This window comes from Ctenopharyngodon idella, chromosome 3, assembly GCF_019924925.1.
Source record: "Ctenopharyngodon idella isolate HZGC_01 chromosome 3, HZGC01, whole genome shotgun sequence".
Taxonomy (NCBI): Eukaryota; Metazoa; Chordata; class Actinopteri; order Cypriniformes; family Xenocyprididae; genus Ctenopharyngodon; species Ctenopharyngodon idella.
In genome coordinates, this window is record NC_067222.1 from 57,967,442 (window position 1) to 57,987,228 (window position 19,787).

A 19,787-nucleotide genomic window follows, 5' to 3' on the forward strand; every position below is an offset into this window, starting at 1 on the left:
AATAAAAGTTTAAACCCTCGCTCTGTCTTTGCATATTTGATGTCCATATATTCATATAAGAAATTACAGTGGCTGTAGCATTTCTATAAAAAAAAGTGTCAGAATATTATTATTTAACTAATAATATATTTTTAATTATGGTGGTTGGCTTTGATCGTGCTGTGCTAACAACAAAAATCAGCAGGCTTTTGGCGCCCTCTGCAGGCATTTATTATAATATATAATGTAATTAAAACATTTCAGGGGAAAAAACTCTTGATGTGTTTAAATATGCAGATTAGCTTGTTTTGGTTAATTTAGAAGAATTCGACAGATGAAAACACAGATGGTAGTAGGCTTAAAACAAACTCCATCTAAATGTGTAGGGTTAGGGTTAAGTTCTTTCCATTAGAGTAAAAGAAGACATTAAAGGTGCCCTAGAACTGTTACGTGTGGTGCTGCAGGGATCAGGCAATACACGGAAATCCACAAAGTAAGGGTCTTTAATGAACGTAGGAGCAGAAACAACACTAACACACAGAAGGCTAACAATATAACGGACCAGGAGTGCAGGGAGTGAGTCCAACTTAAAGGGAGTGCTGACGAGGACAACAGGTGCTGGGAATCCGGGGAGATGGCGGGAAGACTGATGAGGGAAGTGCAAACAGGAGTGCGGAACAGGAGGATTCTGGGAAACGGAGTCCGGGCAGGCGTGGATGTGACAAGAACCCTTTTTCACAAGATGTAATATAAGTCTAAGGTGTCCCCTGAATGTGTCTGTGAAGTTTCAGCTCAAAATACCCCCTAGATTTTTTTATTATTCAATTTTTTAACTGCCTGTTTTGGGGCATAATTAAAAATGCGCCGATTCTGTGCGTGTCCCTTTAAATCCTCGCGCTCCCCGCCCCCAAGCTCACGACTCTATAATACATTGCATAAACAAAGTTCACACAGCTAATATAACCCTCAAAATGGATCTTTACAAAGTGCTCGTCATGCAGCATATCAGATCATGTAAGTATGGTATTTATTTAGATGTTTACATTCGATTCTGAATGAGTTTGATAGTAGCCTATGCTCCGTGGCTAACGGGGCTAAAGCTAACATTACACACTGTTGGAGAGATTTATAAAGAATGAAGTTGTGTTTATGAATTATACAGACTGCAAGTGTTTAATAATGAAAATAACGACAGTCTTGTCTCCGTGAATACAGTAATAAACGATGGTAACTTTAACCACATTTAACAGTACATCGGCAACATGCTAACGAAACATTTAGAAAGACAATTTACAAATATCACTAAAAATATCATGATATCATGGATCATGTCGGTTATTATTGCTCCATCTGCCATTTTTCGCTATTTGCTCGCTTACCTAGTCTGATGATTCTGCTGTGCACATCCAGACGTTAATACTACCTGCCCTTGTCTAATGCCTTGAACATGGGCTGGTATATGCAAATATTGGGGGCATACATAGTATTGATACCGACTGTTGCGTCACAGTCAGTGTTATGTTGAGATTCACCTGTTCTTCAGAGGTCTTTTGCACAAATCAAATTTACATAAGAAGGAGGAAACAATGGTGTTTGAGACTCACTGTATGTCATTTCCATGTACTGAACTCTAATTATTTAACTATGCCGAGGTAAATTCAATTTTCAATTCTAGGGCACCTTTAAAGCAACAATAGACCAGAATCTTAAAATTGTCCACTACATGAAAGAAGTATTCCAATAACACAAAAATAATTAAAACGATTTATTGATTTGTGCAAAAATGAACAAATTATTAGTGAAACTATGTCCCTCTTCTTGGTGCAGTCATTTATTCTAAATATATAGCTACTTGAAAATAGTAATAGAAAACATGCATTGTGGCATAATTTCCTTTGCTGTTTCCTGCTCTTGTGGTAAACCTAGTGAACACTAAAGAAGACTCTGTGTGAACTGATTATTTTGTAGAAATCTGTGGAGTATGAAACAATTGTGTGAGTGTGAGGGAATTAAAATAAATTGGTAAGGAAGTCAGAGTTGTCTTAATATATTTAGAGTTGTCTTAATATATTTAAGGGTTTATTATTTTTTTTAAATAAATAATTATGAGAAGTGCCATTTTTTCCACTTGAGCCCCTGCCTCCCAAAATGTCTGTGCACGTCCCTGCACGCACGCACACACACACACACACACACACACACACACACACACACACACACACACACACACTTTGAAACACACTAGAAATCTAGAGATGTACCAAATGATTCATTGATTAACCATTAAGATCACATGGATTAAATAATAGACAAATGTATTAAACTGAACGAACAATGCAACTTTTAAAACAAATGCAGATCAAAAGTTTGATAGTAATAGCATTATGCAAGGCAGTTACTGTGAATTAAACATTTATATAGATGAAACACTTATTTTGTGTAGTGAAAAGGATACTTTGTGATTTTGTGTATTGTATTAACACAATTGAAAATATGCTGAAATGTTAAAAAAGTGTACTTTTGATGATCTGTCGTGATATTAGTACTAAGAGTTTTGAAAATGTACCAACTGCTTGTGAAAACTGCACTAAAGCAATTAAAGAAACTGTAAAGTCTCAGAAGTGACCAATGACACATCATAACACACACACATGAAAACAACTAAAGAAAGATGAAACACTCACCTCAGATCTTTGTGTTTCCTCTGAACTGTCACGTTGAACAGCAGCTCTGGATTTTCTTTCACTTCTGCAGAACGAGCAGGACGAGACGAGAGAATGAGAAGAATGACAGTCAGATGTCAACACACACACTCACTCTGAACTTTGTTATTCAGAAAGATTCATTCTCAGGAAACAGTCCTGAACTTTTCTAGAACTAGTTTTGGACACTAAATGTGTATCAAACAGTCAATGACTGTATAACATCAGACTGATCAGAGATGTGAACAAGACAAGACTTTAAATCAATTTGTGTATTGGTGTATATTAAAATAATTCTAATAACAATTATAAAATAAAAATAAAACTAACTTGTCCTGTCTCTCTGAGCGATTATCGTCCTATGGCACTCACTTCTGTAGTAATGAAGTATAACTGTTCAGAGCTTATATTTGTTCCTCTCAGTTTGCATACAGGACTAATAGATCTACAGATTATGCTATTAACCACATTTTGCTCTCTGCTCTTTCACATCTGGATCAGAGAAAAGGGAACTGTAACACAGTTCGTTTACGTGGGAAGAAGGAGGCTGGAACAGGCGAACATTTACAAAGTTTAATATATAAAACAAACAAACAACAAAACAAAAGTAAAATGCCAGCAGATCCTCACGGACGTCTGCCACACAAACATAATAAAACATAAAGTCTAGGCCTGGTCCTCTCTCGTCATTATCACTCGCGCCACCAGCCTCGCTCTGTTCCCTCATCTCTCTCTCATGTGCGGATGCTTTTCGTGGATCATAGCTCTGCTTTTAACAGAAATGTCCCCTTACACATACATCACCTCTTAAGGCGGGAAAATCAACACATCTATCATTTACGTCGCCTGGCCAGGTTTCAGTTTCTCAAAAGTGAGGACTTTCTACACTGTGAAGCTGTGGAGCTTCTTTATTCTTGACTGGTGGAGTTTCAAATTCCTTCAATTCACCAGCCAGTTCATCCAGTAAAGAAAGAAAATAATGAAATCGCCACTGACAATCACAAGATTATTCTTTTTAGCTCTATATTTACTTGTTTGGTTTATAAGTAATCATAAGTTATGGCTTTAAATAAAATGATAAAAAGTACTTGCCAGATCTCTCACGGTCTCAGATCCATTCGATGCTTCCTGCTTCACCACATACATGAAAACAAACTGAGGAAACTAGATAAAAAACAAGCCATTTCATCAGACCATTTCAGTAAAACAAGTGAAACTGGTTTTCAGGATGAGCTGTGAGATATGAAGAAGTGTGAAGAATGTCTTTTATACACACCTTCACACACAGAAACACAAGAACTACAACTGACTCATGAAATCAACTGCAGATAAAAGAAGACATTGAATCTCTGAAGATCTCAGCAGAGGAGGATTAAACAACAACAGCATTACCAGCTTCACTTATGACAGACAATAAACTAGTTAGTGTGTCTACAGGTTCTTAATGAGAATGAACAGAGGTTTAGCTGCTGTCACTGCTGGTGTTTTAATGAATCTATTTTTCTAAGAAGAGTGTCTGCAGGAAAAAATTAAAGATACAGTAAGAAAAGCAATAATATTAATGTATCGATGGGTGTGAAATGAGCAGGCAGGGAAGCGGATCTAAGTGCAGAAACATTTAATGACAGTACTAGGAAACATGAGGATCTCATTCGACCACATACATACATTCAACGACTGATAAAACACAAGCACTATAAATACACAGAGAAGACTAGCTAAACAAGAGAACAAGGGGGTGTGGTTAATGAGAAACACCTGTGGAGACTAATCAACATGAAAGACTACAAAGAACTACAAAACAGAGCAAGACAGGAAACACCAAAGTGCACAAACACACAGGGAGTATATGACAAATGATAATAATAATAAATTAAATAAAAGTAAAACTGATGAGGCACTTACCATGAATGGGGCCAATTTATGGAGGATTTACTGTAAAAGCAGAAAAGTGAAGCTTGACATTTTATAAATAAGCTTACATGAATGTTTCTGTTAAGACTTGTGTATTATTTGAGCTGTAAAGTGGAGTACGTTTCACAAATGGTGAGAGTGATTCAGCTCTACCAGGTCTCTCTCTCTTTCAAAATGTGCAAATGGATTCACATCAGCACAGGGCGTCTGTACTAGTGAGCAGCACGCTGCGAAACAGGACCTTCGCTCACGTTTCGGGACAGAACTGTCATTTGTCCAATCGGACCAGAGTTGCATTGTTACTGAAGTTTATTGTTACTAAAGTTTTTAATTTGCATGACTTGCCAATTCAAGCTATTTTAATCCATTCAGAACTTGCGCGCTCCCTGAGAGAAGGTCTTCTGTGTGCTCATACTAGCAGCATTTCTAAACACAAAATTATGTCAAAATGCCTGTCTCGTGAGTATCCTCATAAACACAGTCTGTTATCTTAAGTGAACGGAAACAGTTAGAAAGTCAGATGTGTACCACTATTTGATCCGTAACCTAATAAACTTGATATCAAATATTGTTATTCAAACACAAAGATAGCAGAAAAAACCCTCACTGCTCCTGACAGAATAACTTATCTAACTTCAATTGTAAGGATTAATCTGTATTTAATTTAAATGATGAAACATTTAAAGTATTTAATTTCTGTAGCACTGCTGTACCTGAATACTGACCTGAAAACCTTTCTATTTATTTATTTGTGCTTCTGCTTGTAATTTGTAATTTTGTTCTTGTTTACTTGATATTTTTAAAGTTTAAATCAAACTTCCTTGTCTTGTGTGTCACCAAGCATAAGAATCATAACCCCATTGTAAAAACACAAATACATTGTTCCATACTTAAATCAGTCGTAGATTCTCCCACACCATAAAAATCATCATTAACAGAATTAAGTGTCTAGATCCTATTTTGATAAAAAAGTCTCTTGTATACGTACAATGTCTGCGTTCTCCAGAAGCTGTCAGTAACAATGCATTGCGCTTTGTCACCAACACTGTCCCAGTGCAGCCCACGTGAGTTATATGACTCTACTCTAAAGTTCATAAAATCATAATCACACATTCATTTCAGCAGACACATGTGCCTCTGGTGCACACACCCCTCTTGCACCACTAGGTGTTTCTACATTCGCTCGGCCTGCATTTATCCTGGGTTTAAAAATAAAATCAGTGTACAAACACCCAGTGGTGTATAAATACTCGAAAACCATACTTGAGTAAAAGTATAGATATCTTACCAGAAAATGACTTTGGTAGAAGTTAAAGTCACAGTTTGGAATGTTACTTAAGTAAAAGTTTTAAAGTAAGTGATATAGTTTGTAACGGATCCGCCCCGGAGGTATCACAAGCTCTGGAATGTATCCGCAAAACGGGTCCGGAACGGAGTCCACTTGCACAGCGCAGCGGATCCGGAACAGATAAGGATTGTGGATCCAGATCAGATCCGGGGCAGACCCGCCCCGTGTCCGCCGATAAGGTAGTTCATCCGCCGCGGATCCGATCTGGACCCGTTTATGAAGCAGCTGATCCGCTGCGGATCCGATCTGGACCCGTTAATGAAGCAGCTGATCCGCCGCGGATCCGATCTGGACCCGTTAATGAAGTGGGTCATTTGGTCTGGATACCTTTCAGATCACTCTCCAACTAGTATTCTGGCCAAAACTGGCTACACAGAAATATTTAAAATCTAAATGGACCAACATCAGATAGACTATGCTCTATAAAAGCTTGAATATTTAATGTTATTTATTAATATTAATAAAACATGATGAAATCATTCACAACTTTAGCCAGTTACAATAAAACTATAAAAATAGTCTGTAAAATGTTTTCACAGTCTGTAATTACCATTACTATTTTTATAGTTTAATTATTTATGTACATTAATAGGCATTGAATAGAATTATTACAGAAAATGAAATGCAACCATAAATTGTACCAGAAACATTTTTATTTAATGAAAAATAAGACTTTACAACATTAAGAAGAGTAAATATTTGAGCAACATTTTTTTGTTAACAGTTGTACTGCTTTTTTTTTTTTTTTTTGCAGAAACTGGATTTTTTTTTTTATATTCTTTGAATAGAAAAATAGAAACATATTATTTGAATAGAAACAAAAAGAATAAAAAAAACATTTATTTAAAATAGTAATCTTGTACTTTCATTTTATTGTAACTGTTGCAATTTTAAATGAACACTTCAAAACTGAAGTTAACAATAAAACTCTGGAAAAACTCTACTGTTGGGTGCTCACAGTGGGGCGGTTCCTTGAGCTTCCCCTATCAGCTGCCAGGCTGAACCACCGTATTGTGTGTTTTACAATTTCATCATCTGTGGCGGCACGTGATGCATGGCTCTTTCTCACAGCACCTATAATACACAAGCAGATTTTCATTTAAAAAAAATTCACATTGAAGCTACCAGCTTTTTAAAAAGAATACACATAACCACTGCCTTTAAAACACAAGTGTACAATCTGACATTATAATAACTTTTGGTGCTCTAGCGTAGGGCTGCCGATAAACGTTATCATATCGAATCACGATAAAATATATGTCGATAACAATGAGAAGCTCTAGGCATTTTTACTCGATATGGATTAATATAAGAGCCAATCATACAGCAGAAATATGCGACAACAGCCAATCAGCATGCAGCTTTAAACGTTCACGTCAAAGAACTAAGTCAATTTCCTACAGCACTTTGCAAAGAAAACTCGACACAAGGACGACAAAAATGAGTGGAAACAGCGACGAAAGTGAAACGAACCTCAAGTTATTATACAAAAATTATGAAATTGGCGACAAAAAGGTAGCACGGATTCAGTTATACGGAAGTGGTTTGGTTATTTGAAAAGCAACCAGGCGCAGATTAAAACGATCTGTAAAATATATCGTCGGACGGTGAAAAACAAGACTGGCAACACAACCAACCTATTCCATCACAGTGCTTCCCACACATACCCTGCGTCTCAATCTGCTCCCTAGCTTTCTAAGTCGTAAATCAGTATATCATGTAAATGAATGTGGCCGACTCCCTGATCAGTGCCCTGACTACTGAACTAGGGAGCTGACTGAGACACACCCATAGACTTTACTTGAACGGGCCGCCCAGGTATATTAACGGCCAAAGTATATTTGGAGACACATTTATGCTTTTATTACTTTTATCCTCTCAGACTTTTGTATCCAATAAGATAAAGATAATGAAAGATAATGAAACCATCCGCAATTGATTAACTAGTGGAAAATCTCCCCTCGCCCTACATGTTTCGTACCTGCTCGTTATGTGTGTGTCAGAACTGACATTCCCACGGGCCCTGCAGAGATGCGGTGGATATTTCACAAAGAGCGTTGCATGTTGCAGTGTCACAAGACGGTACTGTTGTGCGTCCTACATGCTCACACAAAAGCGCTTCAGGCTGCTACAAAGTGATTCTCAATTAATGATTAACGATTGCTAATGAATTATGACAATGTCTACTTTATGGCCTTTATATATAAAAATATATATATAATATATATAAAAATGTTTAAGACGGTTGTAAGAATCTTAAGGATCAGCCTGCAATTGTGTAGATTTTTGAAATAAAAGTCCTGGTGTATTTCGGGCTTGTTTATAATTAAAAGTCATACGCTAAGTTAGTAAGTTGTCTTAATTTTTTTTAAAGGGGTGGTTCAATGTGATTTTAATTTAACTTTAGTTAGTGTGTAATGTTGCTGCTTGAGCATAAATAGTATCTGCAAAGTTACAGCGCTGAAAGTTTATTGCAAACGGAGATATTGTTTTTTAAAGTTATGGCAGTTTAATGCCTACAAAAACGACCGGTTTGGACTACAACGGGTTGGTGACATCATAAACCCTGCAAAACACGCCCCCGGGAACACGCAACAAAGTGGGCGAGGCCATGTGGCACAGCATAATGGAAGTGGAAGAGTTGTGTGCACCGGATTAAGTTTATGTTTATGTCTATGACGAGTCATGCAGATACTGGAAATATTTATTACATTTACTTACACAGGAGGAACTTCTTGGACTCCATCTGGTTGAATGCTTTTTTACCATTCACACCCTTCCAGTTGATCCTCCTCCCAACATCATCACGGAACATGCGGGAAAGGATGTTCCATGTGACATGTTTTGTGTCATGGCCCCCAATAGTTGCAAGAGAAGAAATCTAAAATGTAACAAAAATCCTGTCAATTTCTTATATATTAAAGGGTTAGTTCACCCAAAAATAAAAAAAATTCTGTCATTTATTACTCACCCTTATGTTGTTCTACACCCGTAAGGCCTTCATTTATCTTCAGAACACAAATTAAGATATTTTGATTAAATCCGATGGCTCAGTGAGGCCTGCATTCACAGCAATGACATTTCCTCTCTCAAGATCCATAAAGGTACTAAAAACATATTTAATGTGAGTTCAATGGTTCAATCTTAATATTATAAAGCAATGAGAATTATTGTGCACCGAAAAAAAAAAAAAACGACTTTAACAATATAGTGATGGACCGATTTCAAAACACTGCTTTGGATCTTTACGAATCAAATCAGTGACTTGGATCTCCTATCAAATGGCTAAACTACTGAAATGACGTGACATTGTCACTCCGAGTCACTGATACGAATCGTAAAGCTCCAAAGCAGTGTTTTGAAATCGGAAATTGAAAGTGTTCTTGTCTCTTTATAATAAGATTGAACCACTGTACTCACATGAACTGATTTAAATATTTTTTTAGTACATTAATGGATCTTGAGAGAGGAAATGTCATTGCTGTGAATGCAGGCCTCAATGAGCCATCGGATTTCAACAAAAATATCTTAATTTGTGTTCTGAAGATGAACGAAGATCTTACGGGTATGGAACGACATGAGGGGGATAAATTAATGACATTTTAATTTTTGGGTGAACTAACACTTTAACAGAGAGAAATAAATGTCCAGTGTTAATTACATTTTTTTTTTCATATATTTAATGTTTAGTGTATATAACAGCATATATATTGACAGTTTTGGGAAAACTGCACTCAAAAATACATGTTACAGTTTGCCCAAATTGCTTAAAGGATTAGTCCACTTTCAAATACACTTTTTCTGATAAATTTACTCACCCCCATGTCATCCAAGATGTTCATGTCTTTCTTTCGTCGGTCGAAAAGAAATGAAGGTTTTTGAGGAAAACATTCCAGGATTTTTCTCCATATAGTGCATTTCATTGGCTACCAACAGGTTGAAGGTCCAAATGTCAGTTTCAGTGCAGCTTCAAAGAGCTTTAAACAATACCAGATGAGGAATAAGAGTCTAATCTAGAGAGTTCTACGCCTTCCCTATTCTACCTACGGAACGAACGCAGCCCCAGTTCCGTTTTTTTCTGTAAGTTGAATAGGGAAGGCGTAGAACATTCAGCGTAAGCGTTATGAAGAATGCGGAAGCGGAAAGTACGTTCAAGTCGATATTTTGTTTATAAAGCATAAACGGTTGTATTTTTTTCCATAAATGACCGATCGTTTCTCTAGATTAGACTCTTATTCCTCATCTGGTATCGTTTAAAGCTCTTTGAAGCTGCACTGAAACTGACATTTGGACCTTCAACCTGTTGGTAGCCAATGAAATGCACTATATGGAGAAAAATCCTGGAATGTTTTCCTCAAAAACCTTCATTTCTTTTCGACTGACGAAAGAAAGACATGAACATCTTGGATGACATGGGGGTGAGTAAATTATCAGGAAAAGTGTATTTAAAAGTGGACTAATCCTTTAATGGGACCATCTGGTAGTGTAACCTTAAGGCTCGTGCACACCAGGGCGATTATTGTGCGCGTTTATCGCCAATGTTTAATGTCTTGTGACTAAACAAAGGGCGCTAATGTGAGTGTGCACACCAACGTGCAAAACGCCAGGCACAAGTTACTACTGAAGTTACAGTAAAACGCGACTTGGTGATGCTCAAGCACAAAACGGTCTTGCCGAGCACACATTGATACCTATGAAGACGACAACGAAGAAGAATCAGTAGATAGATTTCCCCATGTTCTCCTCTTCTCTTAACTATGGGATGTATCCAATATCTGCGTCTTTTCTGTCGTCTTTCCTCATTCAACAGAATAATAATTTCTTCATCGCTGGAGCTCCTTGTCAGCAGATAGACAAGGGACTCTGAGGTAAGCCGTACAAATAACAGCAGGTTTATTAAACAACGACTGAGACAACACAGGCAAGAGGACAGTCCAGGTAAGCGAGCGGGGAGCGGGAAAGTCTTGCGTGGCTTATCTGAGTCTGATAGTGTCTTCCCAGGGGATCCGGAGAGAGCTAAGGAGTGTGGAGATGGTGGAGAACATCAGCGGGGGAGATCACATGAACAACAGGTAAGTAATCAACAGGTAAGTGGGTCAGGCGAAACAACATGGTAAGGTTGAGACCAGACAGCGAGTGAACAGAAGGAGTGCAGGTATATATTGCTGGCTGATGATCGCTGACAGGTGAACGTAATCAGGTGATTAGGATCTGGTGACTGTAGTGGGTGGTGACTGTGGTGACTCCCTGACACTCCTACTGCTGCTGCTTGAAATATCCATGTTCTGTTTGCCAGTAAGCAAAAAGTGTGTGAATGGTTTTGGCAGGCAGGTAAATACTGGCTCTCATCTTCTGTGTGAAAAGTGAGTGTCAGAAGCATAAAGATGCGCATTGCAACCTTGTGTACCAGGGTATTTCTATTTTTCAATAAGCCCCTCTACTGTCAAGGAGTGAATGTTCCCTCGGCACATCGCCAGTGAAAATTGCTTGGGTATGAACACAAAGACGCGCTGAAAACTGTCATGAAAAATGTTTGCGATAAGCTTGCGCGATAACCGTCCCAGTGTGCACGAAGTTTCAAGCTTTGAGCCAAAATTAGGGTTTGCTCCCTTTGTCACTACACCTTTAAATCAGACTACTACTGTGTAATGCTAAGAGAGAGGTGATAGCTATCCAGGTTCATTTAAGAGCAAACCTAAAACTGCTCAATGTACAGTGTATTTAATAGACATAATATGACTTTCTGATTGGCTGAAAGACCATTAAACATTTCTAAAAGGGCTGATAAAGATAATTTATCACATTACAAATAACACAGCATGCGTTTTTCACTCCCTAAGATTAGCATGCACTGTAAAAAAAATTAAAAATGCTAGAATGTAATGTAAATTTTCAGTGTAATGAGATTGGGAGGAAAAAAAAAAAAAAAACTCACCACACTCAACTTTATTTGATTATTTGCGGGATTTCTGAGCCACTCCTCAAAATTCTCCACTTCCTCCATTGATGTTAATGGAAAATCTACTGGGTTGTCAGGCATTTCCATGTCTTGGCCTGCTGGGTTCAACTTGCTCATCAAATAATTTACTTTAGCAATTATTTGCTCCTGCTGATGTTTTACTAATTCCAGTAAACTCATAATGTAGACTTCTGCAGCTGTAAAAAAAAAAAAGAAGAAAAAAAAAAAAAAGAAGAAATAAAAAACATGTGGAACATATAAATTCATTCTGCATTGGACAACTCATTAAGGCACATTCCACTTAACAGATGGAAAGAGAAAGTTAATTTTTTTAAAAAGTGGCCTCAAAGAATTGAATTTAGACTTTTTTTTAAGTTCAACCGAACCTGCTTAATGCGCGAGAACAAACCTCTTGAGGAAGCTCAAACGTGCTGTGTAACACACGGGAATGAATGTCATTTGTTCTTAAGGGAAGCTCAAGCATGATGCGTAACACGAAAATGAACCTCATTGGTTCTTGCTGAAGCTCAAAGTGATGCGTAACACGAGAATGAACCTCATTGGTTCTTGTGACGCTCAAACGTGCTGCATAACACCAGAATGAAAACCATTGAGATTTTATACTCAAATAAAAGTATCATTCAGCCAGTCTGTGTTCCTTCACAATTTATCTTCTCAGCGATGAACTGTAATAAATAAATACAAACATGGATTTCCACTATATTGTTTTCGATTGTGGTTTCTGAATAAATGGGCTTATAAAAAGTCTTTTTTTGCTGTTATTTTATATAATGCTGTTATCATTTATATATTTAAAAATTATTGGTATTGATATTAGGGATTTCACTGTATTAATTTTTGCAGTAAGTTTCTTGTTTTGCCAGTTTTGCTAAGGAAGCGTGTTAATTTATATGATAAATAGCCTGTAATAAATCAGCACGCTAGATGAGGTAAAATAAACCATGGGTACGATTCAACATTCTCTTGATTTGTGCTGTTAGGAAAAAGTGCAATAATTCTGATGAAATGTAAAAATAAATTTCTCAAATAATAACAATTACAATGTTTAGCAAAATAATTGTGACCTTTTGCTTAAAAGTTTTCATTGACTAAAACTAGATTAAAATGCCCTGACGTTTAGTCGACTAAAAATGACTAAACCAAAACAGGATAAGGTTGACTAAATATAATAAAAGCTAAAAAGTAAATTTGACAGGACTAAGACTAAAATGTAAAAAATAGTTGACAAAATAAACACTATTTGAGTCTTATATCTGATGAGGTATTGCTCACCAGAGCAGGTGATACTGTCTGATCCACATCTTCCCCCCCGCCAGGTTGGTCTGTAGACCTTTCTTGTAGAAGGGGTTTGCTCTTCTGCTGGTCTCTGTGCACAGTGAGGTGGTGAAGTGAGTGGAGGAGGAGCAGCTGTGCCGCTACTTGGGATAAAAGGTGGTGTTGATATAACAGGAGCTGGTGGTTCGGTTAAGAGTTTGGCTGGACCCCTGGCTCTCTTTTTATGAGGATGACCTTCCTCCTCACTGTCATCATCTGTGTCTCCAAAGAAATGACTATAAAGTGGGTTGAAAAAAATACAACAATCAGGGTTGAAAATTACAACTTGATCTGCTCTTATTAATAATTACATAAACATTTTCAATGGCCTAAGAACTTAAGTTGTAAATTAGTGTAATTGATTGAGAATGTCATGGCAATCCTGTTGTAGTTGTGTTAAGAGTATTCTGATTTTTATACTAAATTGTTTTTGAGAAAATATAGAGGCCAAAAAGTTAATGTAGAATATAAAGGATATATACTAACATTGGCTTTGGCCTTCTCTTTGGTCTAATCTCCTCCTCTTCCTCTTCAGACTGTAGATCTGATGTGTTACACATCAGAGATTTCTTTAAGAGTCGTTGTGCCTCAAAGTAGTCATCTTAAAATTAAATATATGTGTTAAATTTCAGTAGTTTCAAATTATCAGAGCAAAAAAGAACATTATACACAACAGAACAGTATGAGACTGATTAAAAGGATTTTTTTTCAATTATATAAGGGCAAAATATTTTGATATTTGCTTGCAATAGTCATTTTAAAAAATAAATAAATAGCATACATGTTTTAATAACTCTGACATCATATGTTTTCCAGTCAGGTCCAGGCTCCTCCGAATTTTTCACTGCCCTGTTTACTCTTTCATCATTTCTGTAGTTTGGCCAATAGACAACTCCATCTCTGCACCACGTTTGTGGCACCACTGCTACCGTTTTGTTGATCAGGAACTCGATTAAGTGAAACATCCTTAACCGAGAAGGAAAGAAACAAACAGCAACACAGAAATATAACTTTTTTGTTTCAAGAAGTTCTGAAACAATTGTTATTAATAAAATAAATTCTATAGCCATCATTATCAATCAGTTATTGTTGTGGCGTATGAATGTGTTGTGAATTAGCTGGAAAGTTTCTGTGAGAAGAACTGTTAGTGAATGAGACCCAATGTTTTGCTGATCACGCTGTTTTTACTTTCTTTTCAGCCTAAGGTTTTCTGGGTCAGTACATCTACCTTTTGTCACCAAGTGCATAGTGTAATTGCATGTGGGTCACTTTTAAAAAGAAGACGTAAACTGGTCATCCAATAAAAATCGGATATGGTCAACAAATCGGAATTGCAGTTTAAATGTGGCCTTATTAAGCTCAACTGAATCAACAATGAACTGTCAACTTACTGCGAAGTTACTTTGAAACAATCTGTACTGTATAAATAAAAATGACTTTGAACACAAGCAACTTACTACACAAAGTACTTACAGACAATTGTTATTCAGTTTCAGACTGCAGTGTTTGTGGTGATGCATGGTGATGTCTTTTGTCACTGTGTCTGATCCTAATTTTGCATAAACACCTGTCCAGTCAAAACTAATGTGCAACTGCATCAATTCCTACTGCTAATATGTGAACACAAGAGCTACTAATATATGAACACAAGAGCTACAACTAAAACTACCATCAATACTACCACTATCATTCTCCCTAGGAAAAAATTACAAGCTAAAAATACCTTCATCCTTTGCCCTTTAACTGCCAATTATAAAAAAAAGAAAAGAAAAAAAAAGCAAAGGCTGATAAGCCTCTGTATCCTTAAAGGTCTAGTTCACCCAAAAACGAAAACAACATGGGGGTGAGTAAATGATGAAATGAGTAAATTGATTTAAATTTTTGGGTGAACTAAACCTTTAACCTGTGGAGTTTTTGTTGTTTCTCATTGTAGCGTGAGACATTCCTAAAATGTATGAAATAAGGGTATGGCCACAAAACCATCCCTATGAGGTAAAGCAACACATTTCTGGACAAGCTCTGAAGCTTTAACACACTTGAGTGTATCTGATGTTTGTGAAATGATATGGATATTCGGATATTCAGAATTGAATGGGTAAGTGAAGAACAAAGACTTCTCTGAAAATTCTTTGTATACTACATACACTCCATCACTGCATTCCACAATGTTATGTATAATGCAAATCTCATTTCCAATGACAAACACGTTATCCCCGGTTGAAACTTTAACCGTCCACTTGTCACATGCCATCTCACCATACTGTGCTTTCACTGACAGTCCATCTACAAGTGGCCCAACAAAATGCTGTTTTTTAACCATTTAGAGGAGTGTCAGTAATTCTCATCTCTGACAATCGACGAATAATTTGGGCAAGGGGAAAGTCTGGTTTTCTAACAAGCCTTTTTAGCTTGTTCAGGTAACTTTCATAGGGAAATGCAGAAAATGCGTCAAGACAACCATGTCGTTGTACTTCATCTGCCAGATGAACCAAAGCATGCACATTATAAACAAGTTGATCTTTGCCATATATTTCACCAAAGTGAGAAACAAAAGATCTAAGCAAGGTGTGAGCATACTGTGTGTGGCAGGATAGTCTAGGACTTACTAAAATAGCAATACCAGAGAAGAGTAGCATGAAATTGCTGTACATATTTCGGTCCAGAAAGGTACCCAACACTACAGGTCCGGTGTACAGCAGAAACTGCCTAAATTCAGTGGCCTTCCAGCGATCTAATTCCCTCAGCGATCTGGGCTTTCGGGCAAACTCCACAGGAATATAGGAACGCATTTCTACTAGTTTAGCAGACATTCTTTCTGCTATGTTTGCAGGTACTCTGAAATTCAGAGGACCCCTGAGCCAAATATTCAACAAGCGCCTAACCACACCTAAACAAACCAAATGCATATAATCTAGAGGGAATTGTGAAACCATGCCAACACTGCTGCCATGAAATGGATGTGGCCCCTCATGATGATGACCCTCATCAACCATGTTTTCAAATGAATCATCTGTCCTTAGAGCATAGTCTGTATATGGGTATGTCATGCGTCTGTTAATATATTTTCCAGGCTGAGAACATTTGTCACAACCATGGTAGCCATTGTGGTTCTTGGTGTTTTTAACAAAGGACCTGGCTGGTGTGTCACAAATCACTGTGTCCATTTCGAGCTTCAATGTCTTACCCTCTATTTCAAAACCTTTCTCAAGCTGTTGTAACTCGGCAACAAAATCTCCAAGAAACTCTTTTGCTGAGCTTGGTTTCTTTGGTCCACAGAACAAACCTATCACTACTGGCTCTTTCATGGGAACACACAGTAGCAGACCAAGGATGGGCCACAGTTGCAGACTAGAGCTCTTGAACAAAGGAAGTCCATCTATGTTTATTTGCAACTTCAAAGTGAATCCGTCTGCCAGTGTGTGTAGGTATTTAGACAGCATATTCTTAAGTGATGACAGAATACCAAAATAGTGATATTGTCCCCCAGCCCTTTCTAGAATAGTGTACTTTGTCTTAGTCCTAAGGAGGGTTCTAGCATCCTTTGGAAGATCAGGATGGCAAATGCGAAGTATGCACAATAGTGCTGTCAAAGCAACCAAAGAAATGCCAAAGTGTATGGCCCAGTTGGAAATACTGTCAGAGAGTGAAAATGTCTCAGGCCGTTCATCTTCTGAATGTTCTGAATCAGATGTCTGAATCGGCCTATCACAGCTGCCAATCACGAAACCCTCATGTATGTCTGCATCTACATCCATGCCACCTTCCTCCTCACTAAAGACTAGTCCAGTTGCAGTGTCTGAATAAGTTGGATTGTCTGGACTTTCTTCAAAAAGCTCTCTATTGACATCTACAATGTCCCTCTCTGTTGTCACTTGAAAGTCAGTCAAATTTATGTAGTCATCCCTAATTTGTTTAAGTCTTTTATCTACGTCTACATGGGTCCTCCGTCTTAAGGTAGAGCTGGAGACAGGAACAGTTTTTCTATTCATCTTATCTAAAAGAAATGTTACAGAAACATAAAGACAGATTGTTGCGGAAAAGAACAAACATTTGTCTTTTCAAAAATAAATATACAGCAGGACTCCACAATAAGGACTGCCCGATGCATGAAAGTGAAACCAGCAAAGTAGGTTGTAAACCTAAAAAGTAGGCTTTTAAACAAAAACTGAAAATTCTTTGTATACCATGTACACTCCATCACTGCTTTCCACAATGTTATGTGTAACGCAAATCTCGCTTCCAATAACAAACACAAACCTAAAAAAACAGCCTAAAAAGTAGGTTTTTAAACTTTTAACCTTGTATGAATCTTTTGAAATGACACATTTATTACATATTAAAAGCTGTAGTTGTGGACCATGATCAGTATTTGACAAAATAGCTAAATAATAGCTAAATCAAGTTTAAAACAGTTTTTAATCTTACTTACCTCAGAAGAAAGAAGAAATAGAAAGACAAAATACTTCAAAAACACACTGGTGGCACTTGAATGAGCTGTAAGCTGCAACAGAACACACACACACACACACACACACAGTATCTTAATATGAATTAATATAGTATGGAATAATGATCTGAAACAACATTACATGAGGTGAAGAATTGTCAAATGTAAACAAAAAAAAAAAAAAAATCTCAAACAACTAGAACTTCAGTGAAAAAAATAGGTAAGGTTAGGCCTAAGCTTATCTCGCCTGATATTTTACTGGAAAGGAGTGAAAATCTGAAACCTTATTTTAAAAGCTTCTTAAATCACCCCACCTCCCAGAAAGATAAAGAAATTCTGTCCAAATAGCGTTTTACTCAAAAGGTTAGTTGCCAAATTAATTTTCACTCAAATCTAAGTTAACACTAATGACACCGAAGAGGTAACTTGGCCACAGTCAATTTTAAAAATTACAAAAATTCAAACAAAGCAATTAACGGTAATGTTACTGGATACAACTGTACAAATAAAGTATATTTTAACTATTCTTACCGAGTTCAGTCTTCATCGACCTGTCGGCTCCATCTTTTCCACGGTGAGGAGAAGGATTCAGAGACGACAGTTGAAAAAGGCGCGTCCGGTCAGTGAATCCGCCCAGCGTCTGTAACGAGTCCGCGCGTTGACAGTGCGCTGTGCGGAGCGGCTCAGACTAAATACTTGGGATTTCGATTCTGACGACAGCACGAGGGCGTGGCTTGTTCGCAAGGTCAATGAGCATGCGCCGTTTACATGCCCCGAAAAGACCGCGAAACAGCCCCAGAGAAACGACGTCGATCTAGGTTACTTAAAGGTTTGTTTAATATTCTCTTTTTTCAAACATGAACGGTCAAATGTCATCAAATAATTACTTACAAAGTTAATTTGTAGAGTGAACGTCCTAATTACGGCTCACAGGATTCAAACACCTGTCTGTGTAGTTTGGTGTTTCAGCGATTGTAAGTGTCTGCTGTTTTAACGTTACTTATCTTAACTGTATACTGAAACGTTATTACATATTGGCAATTGGTAATGTTTTATATGTTGCGTGGTGACTCAGGTTAGATGCTTGGTGTCTCAGTCTAGATGTTTGGTGTCTCAGTCCAAATGCTTGGTGTCTCAGTCCAGATGCTTGGTGTCTCAGTCCAGATGCTTGGTGTCTCAGTCCAGATGCTTGGTGTCTCAGTCCAGATGCTTGGTGTCTCAGTCCAGATGTGTGGTGTCTCAGTCCAAATGCTTGGTGTCAGTCCAGATGCTTGGTGTCTCAGTCTAGATGCTTGGTGTCTCAGTCCAGATGCTTGGTGTCTCAGTCTAGATGTGTGGTGTCTCAGTCCAAATGCTTAGTGTCTCAGTCCAGATGCTTGGTGTCTCAGTCCAGATGTGTGGTGTCTCAGTCCAAATGCTTGGTGTCTCAGTCCAGATGCTTGGTGTCTCAGTCCAGATGCTTGGTGTCTCAGACCAGATGCTTGGTGTCTCAGTCCAGATGTGTGGTGTCTCAGTCCAGATGCTTGGTGTCTCAGTCTAGATGCTTGGTGTCTCAGTCCAGATGCTTGGTGTCTCAGTCTAGATGCTTGGTGTCTCAGTCCAGATGCTTGGTGTCTCAGTCTAGATGTGTGGTGTCTCAGTCCAGATGCTTGGTGTCTCAGTCTAGATGTGTGGTGTCTCAGTCCAGATGCTTGGTGTCTCGGGTTAGATGCGTGGTGTCTCAGGTTGATGAAAGATTCATTGACTCATTCAAATGATAAAAGAAAAAAAGAAAAAGGGCCATGTCGTCCGGTTTGGCAGGTGGAAGATTTGTCAGAGGATGTACCACTTACCACACGTACCACCTACCTAAGCATTGCTGCAGACCATGTACACCCTTTTATGGAAACGGTATTCCCTGGTGGCTGTGGCCTCTTTCAGCAGGATAATGTGCCCTGCCACAAAGCAAAAATGGTTCAGGAATGGTTTGAGGAGCACAATGAGTTTTAGGTGTGTGTGTGTGTATATATATATATATATATATATATATATATATATATATATATATATACATACAATATATACAATTTTCATTTTTGGGTGAACTATCCCTTTAATGTAAAA

The 19,787-nt window shown here is 37.7% G+C and overlaps 2 protein-coding genes across 4 annotated transcripts in view; both read right to left on the bottom strand.

The window, feature by feature from the left end:
- The window catches only part of LOC127508754 (NLR family CARD domain-containing protein 3-like), a 43,286-nt gene extending 40,236 nt beyond the window's left edge, over positions 1–3,050 (bottom strand). The window contains exon 1 of the mRNA XM_051887104.1: positions 2,664–3,050. The gene's annotated coding sequence lies outside the window, so the exon portion shown is untranslated. The remainder of the gene's footprint in view (positions 1–2,663) is intronic.
- A 3,526-nt stretch (positions 3,051–6,576) lies between these two features.
- Positions 6,577–18,333, bottom strand: LOC127508834 (uncharacterized). Of its 3 annotated transcripts, XM_051887222.1 has the most exons (8): positions 18,216–18,333; positions 17,667–17,738; positions 14,019–14,203; positions 13,724–13,838; positions 13,196–13,473; positions 11,879–12,099; positions 8,665–8,824; positions 6,577–7,017 (listed from the first exon to the last, which is right to left on the bottom strand). In XM_051887222.1, exons 3-8 carry the CDS (start codon positions 14,200–14,202, stop codon positions 6,884–6,886), a joined length of 1,092 nt encoding a protein of 363 aa, XP_051743182.1. In that variant the 5' UTR covers position 14,203; positions 17,667–17,738; positions 18,216–18,333; the 3' UTR covers positions 6,577–6,883. The 3 variants fall into 3 exon arrangements, with proteins under 3 accessions (XP_051743182.1, XP_051743183.1, XP_051743181.1); XM_051887223.1 differs by lacking the exon at positions 18,216–18,333 and having other exon boundaries at positions 17,667–18,073; XM_051887221.1 differs by lacking the exons at positions 17,667–17,738; positions 18,216–18,333 and having other exon boundaries at positions 14,019–14,478.
- Positions 18,334–19,787: the final 1,454 nt, after the last annotated feature.